Below are 22,878 nucleotides of genomic sequence, written 5' to 3'. Positions count from 1 at the left end.
AAATTGGTTCACGTTCCACTTTACAAAAGAAAGCAACATATTACAAATTTTTTATATATATAACGAAAATTGTGTTATCGAAAAACTTTTAAACTAGTGTTACCTCTTGTATTTATTCGAAACGAAATAATGAGAAATAAAAGACTGTTAGAGTTTAAGAGAGATCTATAAACAGAAGCCTACGAGGGAGAAGCCAATGAGAGAAGAGAATAGTGGACACATGGCAAGATGTGAGACGCCAATACAAATGTATGCTTCATTAGTAAAAAAGCTGAGACAAAAAAGCTGAGACGATGGTTGTAGCAGTAAGGAGTAACTGATTTGGTCTTTGGCTTTGTAATCCCTAGGGAAACTTGCGATTCGATCACAGCCGTTCAAACTAAAAGCACTGTTCGTTCCAGGTTTCCCAATCTAGTCTCCTGTTTACATTACTATTTTCATTAAAAGAATTGGTTTGAAATTTTGTAAGTTATCTTATTTTAGTTTGGTTAGGTTTTGAACTACGGACCAGTTGTTTCCTTAATGATAGGAAGTTGTAAGATTTAGGAATGTTTGATCATTAATGCGTAGTTTGTTTTTGTGTTGTCAGGTTTCAACAAATTTGACTTTCTTGTAAAATTCTTACCAACTACGTGTTAGAAGTTAAAACATTACCCAAAATTGTACAACTTTGTCTCTTTACTCTTTAATCAAGTCCACACAGCAGCAAATCTTGCAAATTGCTTTGTTCCTCCTATCTCATTAAACCATATAAGTCAGGCCCAAATTAGTTATAACAAACAAACCCGTTTAAATGTGAATATTGTGTTTGATGGGCCATTGGACTCTTTATTTCCGTTCTCCACACAAGTTGAACCTTAAGTCTCTCGATTAGAACAATTGGGCTACATGACCTGATGAGAGGTATTGAGCAATACACATTTTGCATGCAAGAACTTTATGCTATCAGCTAATTATAGTCCGACCGGAAAAAACTAGTCTACCAGATTTTCAATTGAGAGGTGAGAGACTGAGGGTTCAACTAACAATGCAGAGATAGAATGGTTCACCATACAATTATAACCAGTCTCGGTGTTAATTGGCTGATAGGAACACATTCGTTTGATTTTATAAACAGTGAACTAAAACCACTACCAGCGTTTCTTTATATGTTGGTATACTTTTAAACTATGGAAATCTACAAAACTTTTAGTACAACATCTTATGAGCTTTGTTACTCTGCTCTTAGTGCTTTGCCACTGTCCTTGGTACAATACTAATCATTAAAGGTCTTGTAACTTTTTCCACCAAGTTAATCCACTTTTAACTTTTTGGTTGTTAAGCACTCTTTTTCGACTTAATATTTATATGATTACATTATTAGTCCAGACATAATAATAAAGTAGTAACTATACTAGCGCATTAAAGATTGCTTATGTCTTAGGTTTAACTTTATTTTTTTGGTGCAACATGTCTTAGGTTTAAACAAGCCATTGATATTGATGAATAGATTCGTTCCGGTAAGAGTCGTGACTCGTGTGGTGTCTGTCAGCTGATTATCTCCACCAAGGCCGCCGCGTTTGGTAACCCACGCGCTCCTCATTACTTCAAAAATAAAATTAAATAATTAATGATGATCAAATTAAAGGGCTCACCGCATTTACATACGCCGACACTTTCATGGTTTATCAATATTTTATCGTAGTTTGTTGGTTTTTGTCAACTTATCATAAATTGTGTTTCCACGCAACTTCATCGTCAATACGCTTTTTTTTTTTTGTAGTTTTTGTTATTTATAATTATATCCTACTTACGAATCTATTTAGTTACAAATTACAATTGAGAACTAAATAGAGGTGTATTTTATTTTGGTTTACTTATTATACTATTTGATCGCTCTCAGTTAACTAAATAAATAGTTTTCCGTACATTATGATGCTATTCTGACTTATATATAGTAGTAGTATTAGACTAAATATTTAGTTCTTTCGTACATTATACATGGAACGGTAGGTTCATGAATCATAATGACGTTCCAATTTAACGAAAACTGCACATTGCTCGAAGTCAAAGGGCATCGAACCCGAATCATGCGAGACATGATCACTATATTTTCCATATTTTTTAAACGTTGACTCGAAGCTCGTCCGGTTCGGGGTAAATTAATTGTAACTTTGCTTTTGAGTTGGATCCATGTTTTTTGACGACACTATTTTAATTTCGTCTTTTTTACCAGCTAAACGACGTTATTGGTCTATTGAGTATCATATTTTAGTGTTAGTTGTATAAACAAGTTCCATCAACCAAAATGTATTTATTTGTGCAAGTATGTAATCAAATTACCGTTTGAATGAAACCATCTTTTAAACAGTTTTTCGATTAAAAGATCATCAAACTATTCATTCATTGTACGGAATACTAATTATCAATAAATAACCGTTAACTAAGAAAAAGTTAGGTGATAATGCTCTTGAGTATTTTATAAACAAAGGATAGTGAGTGACCTAGTGTGCATTAGATAACGTTACATTATTATTTTTCATTTTTAAGTTCTCTTTTCTATAGTTTTCTTAATTATCACATACCACGATCTATTCTTATAAGCTCTATTATCAACTTTTTTCATAGTCTTCACTTTCGTGAAAGCTTGACCGACAAATCTAAAATAAACTAGTATTAGACTTTGACCCATAAAATAAACGCTTGTTGTAATTTGTTACTACTATTTTACTTCAACAAACTCTTCGACTAATATTTAAAGTTAATGTTGTTAGATAAAAAAACAAAAAAACAAACAAACAGTCATGCTTTTCAATAGAGATGGTCCAGTATGGAACCAAATAAAAGTAAAGAGTCTATTAACTTTTAGTTCACTACGTGCTTGAGTTTATAGTCAAATTTGATGAACCCACCAACCACTCGAACCAAAATTAGTTTCCATTATATCCGGTTAGATATATTATGCCACAAAGAAATTAGTGTCATCAGCGAAAACAAAATTTGTCGGCAAAACGTTGGAGTATGTGACACGTCAAGCGGCATGACTCGTGGATTTAAGAGGCATGGCCACAAATGCTCACATGGCTTCGATGGCCCTGCCCCTGATGAGTTAATTTCTCTCAACATCAAACCCAGTTCACTCTAATCTGTCAACTACACGTAAACGTCACCGTTTCGACGCATTCCCCGCCTTTGTAGCCCCCTTTGCATTTCTGACCTTTTAATTTTGCCACTTGTTTCATATGCTCGATCTTCGTATTTTCATTTTCCTAGGTTTTTATTTATTTTTTCTTAAATAATTCGAAAGTTGTAACGTCTATATATATTTGTACAAGTTCTAATTACCAATTCAATTATATAACTCCAAATCCGGTGATTATTTTAAGCAAACTCACTTATACTATATTTCTTGAAGTTAAGATTTTATTATTTTTTCCCAGATATTGGATGGAAATCGTGATTGAGAGCCAAATAATACTAAGTTAGTTTCTGACACAAACTCTGAAACCAAAAAAAAAAAGGAAAAACAATCTAGTAGAAAAATAGTTTCTGCTTCTAAAGTGACACGTTGTCAATTACACTAAGTTCCAAGTGTTCACTATTCACCGGCTGCTGTGGTCTTCCCTTGTCGGTTGCCGGCACAGACGGTCAATGACATAGGCACGTGTCCGTTTTTTTCAGCTCCGTAATGTCTCCGACGCCTTTGAGAACATTAAACAATTTCAATGTACTAAATCAGGACCCGTATCTTGGTAATCTTTCCGTATTGTTCCCAAATTTTTAATTTATTCTATTTACACCCAATATACCAATAAATTTAACTTATTTATTATGTCCCTCTCCTGTCCATAGTACGCACTCAAATTTTGAAGCTTCAGCCTAATAGATAGTTAAATATTCTTGTTCTTAATATATATAGATATTAATAATAAATAAAGTTCAAATAATTGTAAATGTTATAAATTAGTTATAAAATTTGATCGATTTTAAGAAAAAACGGTGGTAAATTTAACACAAAATAATCTTTGGTTAACAAATATTTGACATATCAAATTTTTAATGTATAAAGTTTGTAGTCGATTTATTCTTTTTAATTTTGACTTTTGTGTCGTAGGTTTGCTGAAGATGCATAATAAAAATTCATAGGTAGTTTCTGAACTATAAAAAAAGTTTGGGGAGAAAACCGTAAACTTTCCATTTAGTTAGCTGCGAAACAAAGCAAATTAATATATATAGTTTCCAATTTTATTACAAAACAGAAAAGGAAAAAGAAACAGAATCTCCCCGTTTCTCGAGCACTCCTTAAGCTCTCTCTCTCTCACAGAGTTAAGCTTTACGCCTTCAACGAGAACCACACAACAAGGCAAACGCTTAATTTATCTTCTTTTTCCTCCCTCCGGAGATTTTAGCTCCGTCGTCGTCGTAACGGACCCAAAATTTCCGGCGACGGAATCGAATCACTCATCTTTAGCATAGCCTTAAACTATGCTTCCTGTCTCAAATCCATCAAGTCCTGAACGTCTCCTCAAAAAAACAAGAACCCCAGACACAACCACCGCCATTGATCGTAAAAGCTCCTTCAACTCGCTTAACTCTGTCGGAAACCGCTCTACCTACATCGCCGCTTCACGTAGCCACTGCACATGGCTTATCCTCTCTCTTCTCTCTCTCCAACTCATTCTCTTCCTCACTCTCCGATCCATCCCTTTCCCTCACCGTCACATCCCTCTAAACTTCCCTTCCCCCGCCGCCGTCTCCGTCCCCGCCATCACCACCACAACCACCGTCATCTCTACCTCCTCCTCCGATCCCCCTCTCTCCTCAGACTCACGATGCGATTCAGGTCGAGTCTTCGTCTACGACATGCCAAAGATCTTCAACCAAGTGATTCTACAACAGTGCGATAACCTCAACCCGTGGAGCTCTCGCTGCGACGCTCTCTCCAACGACGGTTTCGGCAAAGAAGCGACGTCGTTGCGTAACGTGATCCCTGAAGATTTGGTTCAATCTTGGTTCTGGACTGACCAGTTCGTAACCGAAATCATTTTCCATAACCGGATTTTAAACCACCGATGTCGGACTCTGGATCCGGAATCAGCTACGGCCTTTTACATCCCGTTCTACGCTGGACTCGCGGTCGGTCAATATCTTTGGTCAAACTACGCAGCGGCTGATCGTGACCGTCATTGTAAGATGATGACACAGTGGGTTAAAGATCAACCTTATTGGAATAGATCCAACGGTTGGGATCATTTCATTACCATGGGACGCATCACATGGGATTTTCGCAGGTCTAAAGACGAAGATTGGGGATCTAACTGTATCTACACCCCCGGGATGCGTAACATCACGCGCCTCCTCATTGAGCGTAACTCTTGGGATCACTTCGACGTCGGTGTGCCGTACCCTACCGGATTCCACCCTAGATCGGACTCCGACGTCGTGAGATGGCAGGATTTTGTACGAAACCGCCGTCGTGAGACGTTGTTCTGTTTCGCCGGAGCTCCACGCGCCGGGATTCAGAACGATTTCAGGGGATTGCTTCTTCGTCACTGCGAGGAATCGCGCGGGGCTTGCCGGACGGTGGATTGTACCGTCGGGAAATGCTCGAACGGCTCGTCGGCGATCTTGGAGACGTTTCTCGGGTCGGATTTTTGTCTACAGCCTCGAGGGGATAGCTTCACGCGCCGGTCGATTTTTGATTGTATGTTAGCCGGTTCGATTCCGGTTTTCTTTTGGAGACGGACCGCGTATATGCAGTACCAGTGGTTTTTACCGGATAAACCGGATAGTTATTCGGTTTTTATAGACCGGAACGAGGTTAAAAACGGTACGACGTCTATAAAGGAAGTGTTGGAACGGTACAGTAAAGAGGATGTGAGGAAGATGAGAGAAAGAGTGATCGATTTGATACCGAACTTGGTGTACGCGAAGTCTCCGAATGGTTTAGAGAGTTTCAAAGATGCTTTTGATGTTGCTATAGATGGAGTTTTTAGAAGATTCAAGGAGCAAGAGAATTGGTACAAATGGTGACTGAAGATGAAGATGATTATTTATTTTTTATTATTATTAATAAGGTTTTTTTTTCAAATTTTAGTAGCTTCAGTAAAAGTTATGATCACACTGTAAATTTAAGATTTTTGTTTGAAGAAGATGAAATAAGTTGGTTAGTTGAATTTTTTGTTTATTATACAAACACGTCATGGAGTAGTCAAGGAAGTGGTTCTTTGTGTTTGAGGAGTTCTCATTTTTATATGTTCTCTTTTGGAGACATGTGAGTATAGTTTAGTTTTTAAATCCCGTTTGATTTACACGTTCGATGCTGATAGTTTATGTACATAGTTAGTTAGGTGGGAAGTTAAAAAAAGAACCAGAGGTCCACAACTTCGCACGTAAAAGGGTTTAGTTCCAATAAAATAAGTTGTACGATGATCGAAACTGAGGAGGTAGGTAGAATTTGATTTAGGGGGTTAGGTTTGATACTTTGATGGTTGAAGATATGTATATGGATTGAGAAATATGTCAATTTCAAAGAAATCCAATATCCGTAAACGAGAAAAGAAGCTGGATCTGCTATTGTAGTTTATTTGATTGTGTCTGTTCTGTCTTCTTGCCAATGTAAAATACTAAATACGACACCGTAACTTTAACAACAACAACAACAACAAAAAGAATACGACACTATAACAAGTGGGGTTTACTTAGTTTTCTATTTTACTTAAATCTAAATGTAAATGTGTTTGGTAAAACATATTTTCCCCCTTTATCTTTAGTTAAACAATCTTTTTTAATATAGTTTTGATGTTTGAATCTTATAATACAAAGATAAAAAATCATATATATGAAATTCTTTTGAAGGTAAGTGTAACCAATTTTGTGTATAAGTGATTCTTCCAAAGTTAAAATTCTGTAAGAATTGCTAGGAATTATTTCTACGTGCTTCATATCCGTATTGGTTAACATCAATGACAATCTGTATACGTTTTTAAAATGTACCAGCTAGCTTCTTTTATGTTCACAATATCTTAGGCGAAAAGAATGTGTATGGTCATATATGAAAATGATATAAAGATTGAGTTGTTAAGTAACAGGACTTGTGAGATGAATCATGACAATTATGGACACAGTACACGAGTTTTACCATATACACTGATCGGGACAATATTTTCAATGAGATATATAGAATCAAGAATGTCTCAGCATGGACAAATAACTTCTTTCTGTCTTGACTTATGACTAATATAAGCCGAAGTTGATCTCTACAAAACAAACATAATGATGTAAGAATCTTAAACTCCAAATATGTTCATAGTTTGAAAGAGGAAGAGGATCTGTAAAACTCTTACGAACCCAAAATCGTGTAACAATTTAAGTGATCACTATAGACGAGATTTGGGGAAAACGTTCTAAGACACTTGTTTTATGGTCTAATCTAAGACCCTTAAAACGTCTATAGAAAAGACAAGTTAGAGCCACTTTGATATTGCTGATGCTGGTGGTGAGAAATGACAAGCAAGATGAAGACAAACCAATATTCTGTAAAAAACAACTAATCAACATCATTGTAAGCTTATAAGCCCTGCAGGCTGCAGAGTGATTATTCTTGGGAGTAATTCTCACCCATCAAGCCTCAAACTGAACCGGGGGATACCAATATCAAAAATACAATTTTTTTGCAAATTATTACAGTACTACATGAGCCGCCTCCTTTTGACGAAGCTCGTTGAGAAAACAGAGTTTCAGTTTTCACAATTTGAAAGACTGAGCCAAGTGGTGTGACAAATTCGAGCGTTACTAGTGTCTTCACACAAAACTGAATATTTTGCAAAAATCATGTTAGTTCCTTATTATAAAAGGAAAAACTTATTCTAAAATAAATTCCCTTTTCTTAAAAAATCTAACGGTCATAAGTACTATGAGACTATCACAATACTCATTCATCTCTTCTTCTTAGTTAAAAATCAAAGTTCTCGTTCTTCCGGAGGCAAAAACCTAAAGTGCTCTTCTTTTTCAAAACTTGAGTTTCTTCTTGAGAAAGTTATATCGAAACCGTCATATGAATCACGCTGTGGGAGTTATTCGTTGGGTTCGTATCTGTTCTGCTGACTGCTGGTCCAAAAAAATTTCTGCTACCAAGTTTTAGTCGACAATGAGAGGGGGGCAACGATATTTAAAGATGAATATGGGATTCAGCTTGGAGAATAAGGGATCAGAGTTACGGTGATGAAGATGTTACATTCAAGGTTTCGTGAGATGAATAAGAGGACACGTACGACAAAATTAACAACGAGATGGAGATTAGTTGCGATGATAACGCAGTAAGGGCATTACCTCTAAGGACTTGAGAGATATTCGGTTAGTCTATCTCCCGCTTCATCAAATCTACTACGATTTCAGGTTAATATCTTCGTTTCTTTTTTAAGTCAAAAGTAAAAACTAGATTTTAAAGTTTCACTCTTTTTCTATAGGTTTTTTTTTTTTTTTTTTTTAATACTAAATTTATAAATCGATATGAAAACTAACCAGATTTTGGATCTCGTCATCTGACATAGTCATTTGATTCCACAAGTTAATTTGTTATCTACATCTTTATGTAGATTTAGCATTTAAATTTTTGGTTTGGTTTTGAATTTTTGCTTTTAAATAAATTTAAAGTTTGATTTACTAATTTTTTTTTTTTAGAACAAATTGGTCTACACCAAAATTGGTTACAATGAACGGGAGATAAGTTCACCCAAATAATTAATATAAGTTGTACGAAGATAGAAACTGAGGTGGTAGGTAGGAGAAGTAGTAGAATTTGATTTTGTGGGTTAGGTTTGAGAATCGTGTAATACTCGTGACACTTTGATGATTGTAGATATATTGACAAATAGTATGTTAATTCCCAAGAAATCCAATAATCCGTAACGATCGAGAAAAGAAGCTAGATCAGTTTTAAACTTTATATGGTTTCGTTGATTGTGTGAGTCTATTATGTTTTTTTTTTTGCCAGTGTAAATACGTTCGACACTAATAATCGGGTTTACTTAGTTTTTTTTGTTTTGTTTTGGATACCAAAAGTAAAGAACAAGTCTACACCAAAATCGGTTACAAGGAATGGGAGATAAGTTCACCCAAAATAACATGGCCTTAAAAGAAAGGATAGTTGGTGTATAATATATAATTATAATCCTTTGACAAAAAAAATAATATATAATTATAATCTATGTTTCAAGAATAATACCAATATACATATACTCATAACTCAAATGTAATAGTAATACTAAAGAAAAGAGTCCACAAACTATCACTTTTTCAGTAAAGATATTTTGCTTGTTGGTTACGTGGCTCTATATACTCCGTTCGTGGGTTGTGTTGTGCCAAGTGTAAATGTTTTAAGTAAGAAGGTAACATTAGTCATCTATATAACAACTTCTCAAGTTCTCTTTTTAACTCTCACTCTCAAGAAGACAACAATGAAGTTTTTCTCTCTCTCACCCATCTTCCTTCTCCTTGTCCTCTGCTTCAATACTTCCGTTCTCTCCCTAACTGATGATCAGCCATTGATCTCTCTTAAACTTCATGAAGAAGAGAGCTGCCCTTACACTGTGATTGTCACTACAAGCTGTTTATCTCCTGATTGGTCTAAGGATCAGATAACTATCGCTTTAGGTGACGCCAACGGCAACCAGGTTTGTCTCTACAAATTACGACAAGCCTTAGGATTTTCATTACCATAACAAAACAAAACACCTTAGAATTTGCTTTCTTTTCCTTTTTGTCGGTTATTTTATATTAATTTAAAACTCTTTTTTTCTTTTTTTGGTTAAAGATCTTTAAACTACTATATTCAAGCTTAGTTGATGCAACGGATCCATGTAAGAAGTGTGTTAAATCGGAATCGGATAAACCAAAAAAGAAAAAAAGAAAAAGAAAAGAAAAAACCAAAATCTGAACTAAACCATGATGATGTGAATTCTTATTTAAGATTATATATTTGGAAACCATGAGCTCTAGTGTAACAGTTTGTGTTAATATTGCTACTAGGTGGTCGCACCGAGGCTAAACGAACCGCTAAGTGGAGGACGAGGAGGTTTTGAGAAATGCTCTTCGGACACATTCGAAATAAAAGGTGCATGTCTCAACACTATCTGCTCCGTCTACATCTACCGTTCTGGTCCCGACGGCTGGATCCCTGAAACCATCGAGATATACAAGGAAGGTTCCAAGTCCGTGAAATTCGATTTCAATAAAAACGTCCCTGAGAACATTTGGTCCGGCAACAACAACTGCAACACCACCAGTTGGCCACCGTTTCCCCCCACCGTCCCACCGCCTTCTTTTCCTCCGGGACCACCTTCTATCCCGCCACCGCCACCACGGCCATCTGCTGCCTCTGGACGTAGAGGTGGTGATTGTTTGGTTCTTGCGTTTGCTACGATTGTGTTTGCCTTTGCGGCCGTGGCTGTGTGAGTTATTTTAGTTAAGAGTTTGCTCAATAACTAACGAGTGTGGTGCAATACCTTTGTAGTTGGATATTGTGGACACATTATTAGTTAAATGTATGAGTTAGTCTCTTCAAAAATAATGTATGAGTTAGTAGAGAGACTCTCTAACTTAGAATTATATTTAAGTATTCCATATGAACTCGCCATCATGTGTTTTAGTATGTGATATATTACGACTTTCTTGTTGAATGTGAGATTACGCTAATTAACATACAAGTAAAATGTTCCACGAAAATACAAATTGATAACGTCATCTGTGTACCAAATTACCAATTTAATGAGCACGTACGCACTCTTGAAATTCAAATCTTTCTATACTTAATGAGTTAATTCTAGTGTTAGCGTTGACAAGTTATTGTATAATAGTAAAAAGTTATAAATTTATCTGTCAGTTTGCAAGTATGGTTTTGAAATGTAAATTTATTTTATCAAAGCTTAAATTGGTATCTTGATTAAGACATAACCTAGATACAGTATTTACCTATCTAATACACAAAAACATTAATTACCTTTTCTACTCTTAATGACGGTCTTACCTAATGACAGACATTGTCACATTGAGAGATGTGTGGCCAGTAAATTTGGGAGCGTGGCCATTTTAATTCGATTCGTATACCGAAATCGAATTTTGATCCGGTCTATTCCGGTTCAGCTCAAACTGGTTCGATACTTTATCTTCTCGATTTCTCTCTTTCGTTTTGTATCTGCGAAGCAAATTTCTGGGAAGCACGAAAATGGCGTCGGTACGACTCTTCTTCACTCTCCTCTGCTTCGTCTTCCTTATATCCATCTCTGTTGCCAAATCAAACGAATTAGAGCCTCACGTCGCTGAATCTTTCAATGTCAGCCTCATCCAGGTTCGTTCTCTTTTTCCCCTTTTGAACTCTCCTCCGGATAATTTTTTTTTTCCCGTCTTCTTCTGTACGGTTTTTCTCGAGAAACTTATGATTCTCCCTCTATGGTTTTAAATTCCCATCGATGATGCAGAGATTGGGGAATACTTGTTCGTACACAGTGATAATTTCCACGAGCTGTTCATCGACTAGGTACACGCGAGATCAGATCAGCGTCGCTTTCGGCGATGGATATGGGAACCAGGTTAGGTTCTTTCCCGCTTCAGAACATTTGATTTTGAATTTGGTATGACTTTTGATTTTTAGGGTTCCAATTTGAAATGTTTCATCCCAGAAGCTAAGTTAGTTTGAGTACAAGTGGTTGATCTAAATTCTTTGTAATTGAGCTTAGTTATAGTGGACATACTCAGATTTTGTGCTCATCTTTGGTTTCTTTAGATTTTTTCTAGTATGCTCAGGTCAGTTCTATATATGCATAACATTATCACTGGTATGGAAGACACCTAACAACCAAAATTGTCAAATTCTTCTATTGCTCTGGCTTATTTGGTGTACAGCTTCGTGTTTTACACACAGGGCTACCAAAATATCGATGCCAAATTGATCGTTTATGTGGAGTTTTAGAGTAGTATAGAGATGAAAGTGTCAATGGATTGGTTTTGGTTGTATCTTGTCTCTAATTTCTTATTGTATCTGTCACTAATAAACCGTTAGGATGCTCAGTTTTTAGCTTTGGTTCGATGAAATTCATAGCTGGAGTTTTGTTTTCTTGTGATCAGATATATGCACCAAGGCTTGACGATCCATCTACAAAAACGTTTGAGCAATGTTCATCAGATACATTTGAGATAAACGGACCATGCACATACCAGATATGCTATGTGTATCTCTACAGGTCAGGTCCAGATGGTTGGATTCCAGAGAGTGTAAAGATATATAGCCATGGGTCCAAAGCTGTCACCTTCTCATATAACACGCACGTCCCTGAGAGTGTATGGTATGGTTTCAACTACTGCAATAGCGCCTCGGATTCTAATGTCTTAGCCTTTGGTCTCAGAAGGATCGTTATCATACTCTTAGGGTTTATTCTCGCCGGTACAACATTGCTCTTGTAAGCTGTTGTGTTATGGTTTCGGTTTTTTTTTCACTGTCGGGTTTTTGTATGAACATAATTTAGGACTTGTGAAGAATAAATAAAATGTGTACCGTTCTTGGGTCTCAGATCATGTATTAACCATTAAAAGCTACGATGAAGTTTACTACTCCTAATTACAGAGTGTGTAGATTATATGAGAAGTGTGTGTATCCATTAGAAATTTGTGACAACCCATCCATCAAAGACACGACTAGGATTGGGCATTCGGGTAACCTCTTCGGATAAACAGGTTTAGAAAAATAGAATTCATTTGGTATTTTGATATATGGGTTCGGTTTGGGTATTATCGGGTTGGGTTTACAAATTTCAGAAACTGATTACTATCCGAACTATCGAGCACCAAAATTTTTTTTTTTTAAAATTATTAAATTTTAATAAATTTTGCTAAATTTTGACTTATGTAACAAATTATTTTAAATAATTTGATTATTTTTTGATATTTAGATATAAAATTAATTAAAATATTCAAAAAATTATAATTTTGGTAAATTAAATTATATTAATGCTAAATATTATAAATATGTTTATATGTTCGGGTTGGATGGTACCCGAACTGATACCGGCTATTATTCGATCCTAACCCGAATCCATATATATTGGAAAATAAAATCTAATAGAGTTTATAAGTAAATTCGTATCCAACCCGAACCTAATTTTTTGGACTGGATTCGGATTGGGTATTTGGGTATGTGCAGACCGACATCAAACTCTATGTTTAAGATTCCGTTTTAAACCACGTTGTTGTGAATAAAACAACACTAGGTAACAACCCGCACCATGTGCGGGACAAATCGATTTAAAGAAAATTATTATAAGTAAAATTATTATCCTAGAACCAATATCTGTTTGTATCAAACATAATATGTAATTAAAGTTTTTTATTTATTTATTTAAAGCTGCGTTTTTTGTATAAAAAATATATTTTACCCGTGAAATCTTTGAATGTGTAAGAGGTTTTATGGTAGAGAAAGTATTGATAAAATGTTACTGTTTATTGCAATATGTCTTGTGTGATTTAAAAATCAAATTCATATCTTCTTATGCTTTATCTTGTAATCACAACAATTTTGCATGTTTCTTATGTAACCATAACAACATATACTAAATTACTCTGTAGTTTAATTATTTAATTTTATTATATGTTTGTAACAATCAGATTCTAAACTAAATTTTCTGAAGATAATCTAATTTATTGATTTAATATTTTTGATTAGGCTATTTAAATTATTTGAGTTAGTCGGTTTGTTAATATTTTCTATAAATGACGGATTATTACCAAAAAAACATTATGAAAAATTAATGAAATTCCAAAATCAATGTATTCGTGTAAGAATACATTTTCCCGTGAAATATGTGAACATGGTAAAGAAATATTTATAAAATGTTAAAATTTATGGCAATATATATTTTTGTGTGTTTTAAAAATCAAATTTTTATTTATGATTTATCAAGTAACTATAACAATTTTGCATATTCTACTAATCACTTATTTTAAATATATTATGATTTTTTTTGTTACTAAGTTTATTTATTATGATAAGGATTATTGTCTCATTCCTTTTTAATAGCACATAGATGAATATACAATTAGAACATATATTCTTATTCGGTTATCAATATTTCCATTTTTAATGAATAATCACACTAAATGTTTAATTAGTTTACATACTTAGATATATATATAAATAATCACACATCATGATATCCCCTAATTTTTTTGTCATTTTTATATTTATTTATGAATATATATATATATATTTATTGGAAATTAAGTTTTTTAATGAGTTGGAGATAATTCATGGGTAATATACTTCTTTTTATAATCAATTATAATAACTATTGAAAGCTTGTTATTTAAATTATTATGATAATAATACTAACATAAAAATATCATTTTGTTTTTATATGATTTTGTTAATAAGTTATATATTCTTTATTTTTAATAACTTTATATTAATTGATATGTTTTTATAGCCCTTTTAGAATATTTTACTTTTATTGATTTTAAGAAATCAATATTTATATTAATTTTAAGAAATTAATATAATTTTGACTTATATATTTGTAAGTAAATTTTAGTGAAATTTTGCCTTACAATCAAATTTGTGTGAGAAATGATAACATATCTAATTATTATTCTGTTAATTGTTTAAAAAATAAATACAATGACATAGAGCTGTAATTAATTAGAAAATTTAAGATTATTTTACTAAAAAGTGTCATGAGCTCTTTCGCGGTGACACATCAGGTTTTTCTCAGTGCTTCTCTATTAATATATAGGGGATTTGTTTTTGGGTCACAAAATTAGCAACTTACCATTTTTATCGAAAGTGATATTATTAATATACATTTTTTTTTGAGTCTTAAAATTAAACAAAAAAGAAAGAAGATATTTTGCGTCTTCTATGACCTAGTTGACAAGGGGACACAACAACGACACGCATTGTCCTTCCAAAATATAAAAACGGCAAAGCAAAATAAAACTCATCAACGGACCAGATTGCACAGTTAAAAAGGCGTTAACTAGGGTTTTGGAACAAAGGAGCCTCCAAAACCTAGAAACTATAAATAGTCGCGTAAACCCTAAACATTTTTCTTCCTCTTCGTCTCTCTGCCTGCTTCCGTTCTTTCAATCGCCTCAATCTCTTTAAAAGCAGGAGAGATTCGATTCGCTTCTCAAATATTCTTCGAACCTCCCCAAATTAAAAACCCTAAATGCCTTCACTAATCTTATCCGACAAGAAAGAGGAGAAGAAGATGAAGAAGAAGATAGCATTGGAAACCCCAGAGCTTGACTCTAAGAAGGGGAAGAAGGAGGCGAAGCTGAAGTTTTCATCTTCTGATGAAGAAGATTCGGAGAAGAAGAAGAGTAAGAGGAAGGACAAGAAACGTAAGGCTGCGGAGTCGGAGGAGGAAGAAGAAGAAGGGAAGAGCGATTCTAGCTCTGAGAAGAAGAAGAAGAAGAAGAGCAGCAAAAAGGTTAAGTTGGGTATTGAAGATGTTGAGGTTGATAACCCTAACGCTGTTTCCAAGTTTAGGATCTCTGCTCCGTTGAGGGAGATGCTTAAGAAGAATGGTATTGAAGCTCTTTTCCCTATTCAAGCTACAACCTTTGATATGGTTCTCGATGGTGCTGATTTAGTTGGACGTGCTCGTACTGGTCAGGTAATAATGCTTCTTTGTTCTATGTAATTACTCAAGTTCGGTGCTTTGGATTTATATGTGGAAGGTTTAGTATTATTAATGTATTGTGAATGTATTGTCTGTTTGGAGTGAGATTTTTAAAGTTAGGGGCTTTTTGTTGATTACATATGGTGTGATGCAGGGTAAAACACTGGCCTTTGTGTTGCCTATATTGGAATCATTGATCAATGGACCTGCGAAAAGTAAAAAGAAGAATGGGTATGGGAGGCCACCAAGTGTTTTGGTCCTTTTACCAACCAGAGAATTGGCCAAGCAGGTAAAGATTTGTTAGCTTGTTGTTACGATTTTTTTAGGCTCTCTAGGTTTTTTTACTGATGGTATCGTTTTCTTTGTTAGGTGAATGCTGACTTTGAAACATACGGATTAGCACTTGGGTTAACTTCTTGCTGTGTCTATGGAGGTGAAGGTTATTCTTTCCAGCAGAATAGTTTAAGGAAAGGTGTTGACATTGTGGTTGGAACCCCTGGTCGTGTTAAGGTACGTCTCTCTCTCTTGGTTGCCCCTGGATTCAAATCATCGTTGATCTGTTGACCTTGTAGTTGACATTCATTGCAGGACTTTATTAATACCGAAAAAATTGATCTGAGCTATCTACAATTCCGTGTGCTTGATGAAGCTGATGAAATGTTGAGGATGGGGTTTGTTGAGGATGTTGAATTTATATTAGGTATGGAATGTGGTTTTTGTTTTTCTTGATATAAAGCTTATTCATAGTGTCTTATATCTTCTTTCCATAACTTCAGGGAAAGTGGAAGATGCTACTAAAGTCCAGACTCTTCTCTNTAAAAAGAAGAATGGGTATGGGAGGCCACCAAGTGTTTTGGTCCTTTTACCAACCAGAGAATTGGCCAAGCAGGTAAAGATTTGTTAGCTTGTTGTTACGATTTTTTTAGGCTCTCTAGGTTTTTTTACTGATGGTATCGTTTTCTTTGTTAGGTGAATGCTGACTTTGAAACATACGGATTAGCACTTGGGTTAACTTCTTGCTGTGTCTATGGAGGTGAAGGTTATTCTTTCCAGCAGAATAGTTTAAGGAAAGGTGTTGACATTGTGGTTGGAACCCCTGGTCGTGTTAAGGTACGTCTCTCTCTCTTGGTTGCCCCTGGATTCAAATCATCGTTGATCTGTTGACCTTGTAGTTGACATTCATTGCAGGACTTTATTAATACCGAAAAAATTGATCTGAGCTATCTACAATTCCGTGTGCTTGATGAAGCTGATGAAATGTTGAGGATGGGGTTTGTTGAGGATGTTGAATTTATATTAGGTATGGAATGTGGTTTTTGTTTTTCTTGATATAAAGCTTATTCATAGTGTCTTATATCTTCTTTCCATAACTTCAGGGAAAGTGGAAGATGCTACTAAAGTCCAGACTCTTCTCTTCAGTGCTACTCTCCCACAATGGGTTCAAAGTGTGCGTCCCTTTCAAATATTTCCCCTTACTATTTTTCATTGGTTAAGCTTCATTTATTTTGTTTTTCTGTTCCTTTTCTCTCTATTTGTGGCTGAGACCTTTCTTGTTCCTACCAGATCTCTCGCAAGTTTCTTAAAAAAGACCTGAAGACTATTGATCTTGTTGGTAATGATAAAATGAAGGCCAGTAATAGTGTACGACACATTGCTATTCCCTGTAATAAGGCAGCCATGCCTCGGTTGATTCCTGATATTATCAGTTGCTATAGCAGGTATCCTTTAGCTCTTCAACTATGTTACTGCTTTTTCATAACCTTTATTCGTCTCGAGTGAAAGTGCTCAAGACTCTTAACCAATTTTGTTATCACAATCTAGTGGAGGCCAAACCATTATTTTTGCTGAGAAAAAAGAGGAAGCGAACGAGCTTTCTGGTTTGTTGGCTGGGTCAAGAACTTTGCATGGAGACATACAGCAATCACAACGCGAGGTATATTATTAAATTTTATTTTAAGCTTTCTTGCATATGTGAATTTTAAGTGGGGGAGAATATGATCTTTCTTCTTATCCGGTTGAATTGCTCAAACATTGGAGTATCAGCCTGCTAACTATGAGTCCTGTGATTATAGGTTACTCTTGCTGGATTTAGGAAGGGCAAGTTTTCGACATTGGTGGCTACTAACGTTGCTGCTCGTGGTCTAGATATCAATGATGTGCAGTTAATTATACAGGTTAGTGGCAGCCCGCACGTACTAATCATTATGGTTTAATGCCTTGTTGGTGTTCTAATGTCATGCCTTTTGTTTAAATGTGTTGCAGTGTGAGCCTCCACGTGATGTTGAATCATATATTCATCGTTCAGGCCGAACAGGAAGAGCAGGTAAAAGCATAGACATTATTTGGACGACTCTATCATATTTGTGCAGTTCCTAGATTAATGAGTAAGGTTTGCTTGATGTTATTATAATCTTTATTTTCTTTTTGTTGCAGGCAACACTGGAGTTGCAGTTACACTTTACGAATCTAGAAAGTCAAGTATATCCAGGATCGAAAAAGAAGCAGGTATAAAATTTGAGTACTTGTCTGCACCTCAGCCTGATGATATTGCCCGAGCTGGTGGTATGGATGCTGCTGAGAAAATTAAACAAGTTTGCGACAGGTATGCTTACAGTTGCACCTCCATGTTCTATAAAATCTAATTAATAACTGGGAAATGGTATATTTACCTAAGAATACATTTAAATGCAGTGTGGTTCCTGCATTCTTGGAAGCTGCGAAGAATTTATTAGAAAGTTCTGGTTTATCAGCTGAAGTACTCCTCGCAAAAGCTCTTGCAAAAACAGCGGTAAGTCTCCTTGAAAAATTTCCTTTTAAAATGTTTTGTTTTTCTCAATCAAAACAAGTACTTAGTTTCTGATCACTACAGGGCTTCACTGAGATTAAGAAAAGGTCACTTCTTACATCAATGGAGAACCATGTAACACTACATCTTGAAGCAGGAAGGGAAATATACTCGCCGTCGTAAGTTCCTCTTTCTCCCTATACTCTGCTTTTGTAGTCTTTGTTAACATCAAAAGCTAAGTACTAAAATGATTTATTGCAACAGATATGTTTATGGAATGCTAAGAAGAGTTTTACCAGAAGACAAGGTGGAGCGGATTGAAGGGTTGAGTCTAACAGCAGATAAAAGCGGAGCAGTGTTTGACGTTGTGCAATCGGATCTAGACTTATTCCTTGCAGCTGGACAAAAGAATGCTGGAAGTATGAGCTTGGAAGTGGTTAAGGAGATGCCTAAACTTCAGGAGAGAGAACCATTGCCACAAAGAAGATTTGGTCGCGGTGGAAGCCGGTTCGGCAGTGGTGGGGGAAGAGGTGGTGGAAACCGGTTCGGCGGTGGTGGCGGCAGAGGAGGAAGAGGTGGCGGTAGAGGAGGAGGTAGGTGGTAGAGGCCAGAAATATTGAAAACTCAAACCCTACGTCTCCTTTTGATAAAAACTAAACTCTCCTCTTATAATGTCTTTTTATTATATCTTCTTGCGCTGATGACTTCTACATTATAGGTGTTTTTGAATGTTTTTTTTATTGGCTTTGAACAAACTTAAGGAGGCTCTCTCTTGTATCCTCCTATCAATTTTGTGTAATTTGGGTGATAATGATGATTAATTATTACTTCATACCTCACAATATATTCATGTTGCTATCATTTTCGTGTCTTCAATCTTTCCTTTGTGAAGTGAACTTTTACTTATTATTTAGTTTCTATCAGTTAGCTTCTGATTAGTAATTACTGTAAAAGAAAGAAAAAAAAAAGCGATTCACTAGTGAAATATGTATGGTGTTAAATCAACTCAATAATTTGTCAAACGTAAAAATTAGTTTTGGCCTTGCCAACAAGTCAACAGCAACTTCTAGATGATCATCATATATGAAAAAAGATGTGCTAGCGACTTGTAAACCAAGACTGGTCTCTCGTTTCAATGCATATGAAAAGAGAGAAAATCAAAGAGCACTTCTCTTTATACTACTGTCATTGTCATTATGTTGTGTGGTTTAAATCTTTTCTTTCTCCACTTGCCTCAGCTAACCATTGTAGATTCTTCTTTCTCTTTTTGGTGGTTCTTATAAATGCAAAGAGATACTAGTATAATTCATTAAAAATAAAAGGCAAGATCTTCAATTATAAAACAATTTATCACACGAATTAGTAGTAAGTATTATATAAAGACTAGCATATTCGAGTTCTAACATATACGAAGTACAACAAAACACACATTAAAATCCAAAAAGACCGAACCTTCCCAAAAAAAAAAGAAGAAAAAAAATGTCGGAACAAACACCAATCTCTGATCCTTACGCTTATCTTAACATGGTAAAGAATCCAGATGGTTCAATCACTCGTCTCCCCAGCAACTTCCCATGCACCGCAGCCACACCTGATCCCTCCCCTCAAAACCCCGCCGTTTCAAAAGATCTTCCCTTAAACCACTCAAAGTCAACGTGGCTCCGTCTCTACGTCCCCACCTCCGCCGTAACCAACGACATCGTTTCGTCTCAGAAACTCCCCGTCGTTGTTTATTACCACGGCGGAGGATTCGTCATGTGCAGCGTAGACTTTCAACGCTTCCACGAATTCTGCTCCGAGATGGCGCGTGATCTCAACGCCATCGTCGTTTCTCCTTCTTACCGTTTAGCTCCGGAGCATAGATTACCGGCGGCGTACGAAGACGGTACGGAGGCGCTGGAGTGGATCAAAAACTCCGACGACGAGTGGATCAAATCACACGCCGATCTCTCAAACGTGTTCCTCATGGGAACTAGCGCCGGTGGGAACTTGGCCTACAACGTCGGGCTAAGATCCGCCGACGATTCCGTCTCCGATCTGAGTCCGTTACAGATCCGTGGACTGATCCTGCACCACCCGTTCTTCGGCGGGAAAGAGCGGTGCGGATCTGAGATCAGGCTCGCGAACGACCAGGTTTGCCCTCCCGTAGTCACCGACGTAATGTGGGATCTGTCTCTTCCCGTCGGCGTTGATAGGGATCATGAGTATTCGAATCCGACGGTGGGAGATGGATCTGAGAATCTGGAGAAATTTGGACGGTTGGGATGGAAAGTGATGGTGATTGGAGGAGAACTAGATCCGATGGTAGATTGGCAGAGAGATGTGGCGAAGCTGATGAAGAAGAAGAGAGTTGAAGTGGTGGAGCTATTTAACGGCGACGATGGTCACGGTGCTGAGATCATGGATCCTTCTAAGCGTAAAGCTCTGTTTCTTTCCATCGGAAGTTTCGTTTCTTCCTCCTCCTCTGCTCCGTAACCGTTTTTTTTGTTTTCTTTATTAATTTAATATCAAAGGCCCAATTGATGATTACATTACAAATTAGTAAAACAAAGAGCCTAATACATTTAGGCCCATATCATTCTATGTTCAGTACCCCATATTATAAGAATTTATCACTAAAAAATCAAGTTCTACCAGTCACTTTTTAACAACATTGCTAAGATTTTCTCAAAATCCTTAATTAAAAAAAAAAAAAAAAAAAAAAACCGAAAAAGAGATTGATTCTTAATATATCAAAAATTTAACTAATAAATAAATAAAAAAGTCACAATAAAAAAATTGTAAAAAGTAAGATTAGAAATTTACAATAATAACAAGCAACATAAACGTTAAGGTTCCCCAGCAGCCCCATAAACGTTAAACGTCTCTTGGTTTGTCGGCCAAGGCATATAAATGTTGACGACTGTCAGTACGACTGTGTTTGTTTCGCATCACTGTCAGCCAAGACGTAGCACGTGAAGGTTACTTGGTTAAAGTCAGACCTCGCCACAAACTAAGGCCCAATATATGGCCCATCACATGCATTTCTATCTTTATGTACACTTAATTTATCTATACGAGTACACTTAGGATAAAAAAAACAAAAAAAATGACATATATTCATGTTGTCAAACAGACCAACTTACCTATATAATTAAAAAAAAAAAATTAAACTTCTCTAAACCAATGGTAACAATTATAAAAGAATAAATGATTAACTCTTTCATAAGTAAACTTCCTTAAAAAAATGGTAACAATTACTAAAGAAATAAATGATTAACTCTTCCAATATTTTAGGAAACTATATTAACTATAAAAGATACATTCCTATATTTTATGAAATTATATTAATTACAAATAATAAATTTAAATATTTGACATACCGTCACTATAAAAAAATTACAGCCAATAAGATTACAAAATGAAAATTTTAAATATTATAATAAAAACAAAATTATTTCTATTAACAATTCCTTGAATTTTATAGTTATTAGAATTTTATAAAATAATAAGATAGTTTTGCAATTAATAAAACTTATCATTTAACAAGATTTCCATAACGAATGTATCTAATTAATTTCTAATAGTAATATGAAAATAATTTAACTTTAATTTAAACAGATGATTTATTTTAAGAAATCTTGAAATAAATCAGTAATTAGTTTCCCAAATATCTAAAATTTAGGGATTATTTCTAAAACTAACCTTATACATATACTCTCATCGGTTTAATAGGACTTGCAAAATCTAGACAATTTATTCATTATCCAAATCTAATCATCCATATAGATTCTAACATATTGTATATGCATTAACTAAAAAATAAATAAGATTTTTAAAAATTTTATATAGATTTTTGTTGTTTTAAACGTAAAAATAAAAAATGTTTAGCCTGACTCTTTCCAGTCTATAAATAGAGAAATCGATTTTTTATAGATTTTTCTTATTTTTTCAAATATATGATGTGAACAGTCTTTATTAAAATGACACTATAAGCATTATGTATATGGAAAATAAAACAAACAATACGTAAAATTTTATAACATGAGTATCTTGAAATTTGTTTTTAAGTCATCATTATCTTTAAAAAGTCTATAAAATTTAGAAACAGGACTACCCCGAAAAATACCACATGAGATTAGAAAATTTAGATAGCAACATTAAAATTTTAAATTCTTAATAATTTTGGTAAGAGTTAATTTAAGAACATATAATTTGTAGAATTCAGCTATTTTTGGATAATAAAAAAAACAGATAATGTTTTTAAAAAAATATAAAGAAAGTTTGTATAATTTCCATTAATTTTGTAGTAATTTTGTAAAAATTAAATAATCAAATGGAAAACATGGATATCCCGTAGAAGCTTTTTTTTTTTTTTGACAATTAAATACGGATATTCTTTTCCTAATCTCTTATTCGTTGGACTAATATAAATATTTTTCAAACGAATAATAATTAAAAAAA

At 34.9% G+C, this 22,878-nt stretch overlaps 5 protein-coding genes across 6 annotated transcripts; all 5 read left to right on the top strand.

Annotated features, from left to right (window-relative positions):
- Nucleotides 4,229–6,157, top strand: LOC104739676 (xyloglucan galactosyltransferase XLT2). Its single transcript, XM_010460115.1, has one exon. It carries the CDS (start codon nt 4,465–4,467, stop codon nt 6,010–6,012), a length of 1,548 nt encoding a protein of 515 aa, XP_010458417.1. The 5' UTR covers nt 4,229–4,464; the 3' UTR covers nt 6,013–6,157.
- LOC104739666 lies at nt 9,411–10,658 on the top strand. The gene is made up of 2 exons (XM_010460103.2): nt 9,411–9,653; nt 10,009–10,658. The coding sequence occupies exons 1-2, from the start codon at nt 9,438–9,440 to the stop codon at nt 10,432–10,434; spliced, it is 642 nt and encodes a 213-aa protein (XP_010458405.1). The 5' UTR covers nt 9,411–9,437; the 3' UTR covers nt 10,435–10,658.
- Nucleotides 11,155–12,544, top strand: LOC104739656. Its single transcript, XM_010460092.2, has 3 exons — nt 11,155–11,326; nt 11,457–11,567; nt 12,103–12,544. Exons 1-3 carry the CDS (start codon nt 11,204–11,206, stop codon nt 12,436–12,438), a joined length of 570 nt encoding a protein of 189 aa, XP_010458394.1. The 5' UTR covers nt 11,155–11,203; the 3' UTR covers nt 12,439–12,544.
- LOC104739641 (DEAD-box ATP-dependent RNA helicase 7-like) lies at nt 15,059–19,279 on the top strand. 2 transcript variants are annotated; one of them, XM_010460073.2, is made up of 14 exons: nt 15,059–15,644; nt 15,805–15,906; nt 16,507–16,539; nt 16,620–16,760; nt 16,839–16,950; nt 17,027–17,097; nt 17,214–17,368; nt 17,472–17,583; nt 17,723–17,824; nt 17,913–17,973; nt 18,084–18,252; nt 18,342–18,438; nt 18,520–18,614; nt 18,700–19,279. In XM_010460073.2, the coding sequence occupies exons 1-14, from the start codon at nt 15,195–15,197 to the stop codon at nt 19,037–19,039; spliced, it is 2,040 nt and encodes a 679-aa protein (XP_010458375.1). In that variant the 5' UTR covers nt 15,059–15,194; the 3' UTR covers nt 19,040–19,279. The 2 variants fall into 2 exon arrangements, with proteins under 2 accessions (XP_010458375.1, XP_010458382.1); XM_010460080.2 differs by lacking the exons at nt 16,507–16,539; nt 16,620–16,760; nt 16,839–16,950 and adding exons at nt 16,020–16,160; nt 16,239–16,350 and having other exon boundaries at nt 15,805–15,939.
- Nucleotides 19,753–21,071, top strand: LOC104739634 (probable carboxylesterase 120). The gene has a single exon (XM_010460062.2). The coding sequence runs from the start codon at nt 19,915–19,917 to the stop codon at nt 20,908–20,910; it is 996 nt and encodes a 331-aa protein (XP_010458364.1). The 5' UTR covers nt 19,753–19,914; the 3' UTR covers nt 20,911–21,071.

This window comes from Camelina sativa, chromosome 2 (genome assembly GCF_000633955.1).
Source record: "Camelina sativa cultivar DH55 chromosome 2, Cs, whole genome shotgun sequence".
Classification (NCBI taxonomy): Eukaryota; Viridiplantae; Streptophyta; class Magnoliopsida; order Brassicales; family Brassicaceae; genus Camelina; species Camelina sativa.
The sequence above is the reverse complement of the archived record's forward strand: the minus strand, read 5'-3'. Positions and strand labels throughout refer to the sequence as shown.

Excerpts from the sequence above, each read along its gene's own strand:
- LOC104739676 (XM_010460115.1), top strand. The coding sequence starts at position 4,465 with ATGCTTCCTGTCTCAAATCCATCAAGTCCTGAACGTCTCCTCAAAAAA.
- LOC104739666 (XM_010460103.2), top strand. The coding sequence starts at position 9,438 with ATGAAGTTTTTCTCTCTCTCACCCATCTTCCTTCTCCTTGTCCTCTGC. Across the intron at positions 9,654-10,008 it reads GTGACGCCAACGGCAACCAG|GTGGTCGCACCGAGGCTAAA; the intron begins GTTTGTCTCTAC and ends TATTGCTACTAG.
- LOC104739656 (XM_010460092.2), top strand. The coding sequence starts at position 11,204 with ATGGCGTCGGTACGACTCTTCTTCACTCTCCTCTGCTTCGTCTTCCTT. Across the intron at positions 11,327-11,456 it reads TCAATGTCAGCCTCATCCAG|AGATTGGGGAATACTTGTTC; the intron begins GTTCGTTCTCTT and ends TCGATGATGCAG. Across the intron at positions 11,568-12,102 it reads GCGATGGATATGGGAACCAG|ATATATGCACCAAGGCTTGA; the intron begins GTTAGGTTCTTT and ends TCTTGTGATCAG.
- LOC104739641 (XM_010460073.2), top strand. The coding sequence starts at position 15,195 with ATGCCTTCACTAATCTTATCCGACAAGAAAGAGGAGAAGAAGATGAAG. Across the intron at positions 16,540-16,619 it reads CCAGAGAATTGGCCAAGCAG|GTGAATGCTGACTTTGAAAC; the intron begins GTAAAGATTTGT and ends TTTCTTTGTTAG. Across the intron at positions 17,584-17,722 it reads TACAGCAATCACAACGCGAG|GTTACTCTTGCTGGATTTAG; the intron begins GTATATTATTAA and ends CTGTGATTATAG.
- LOC104739634 (XM_010460062.2), top strand. The coding sequence starts at position 19,915 with ATGTCGGAACAAACACCAATCTCTGATCCTTACGCTTATCTTAACATG.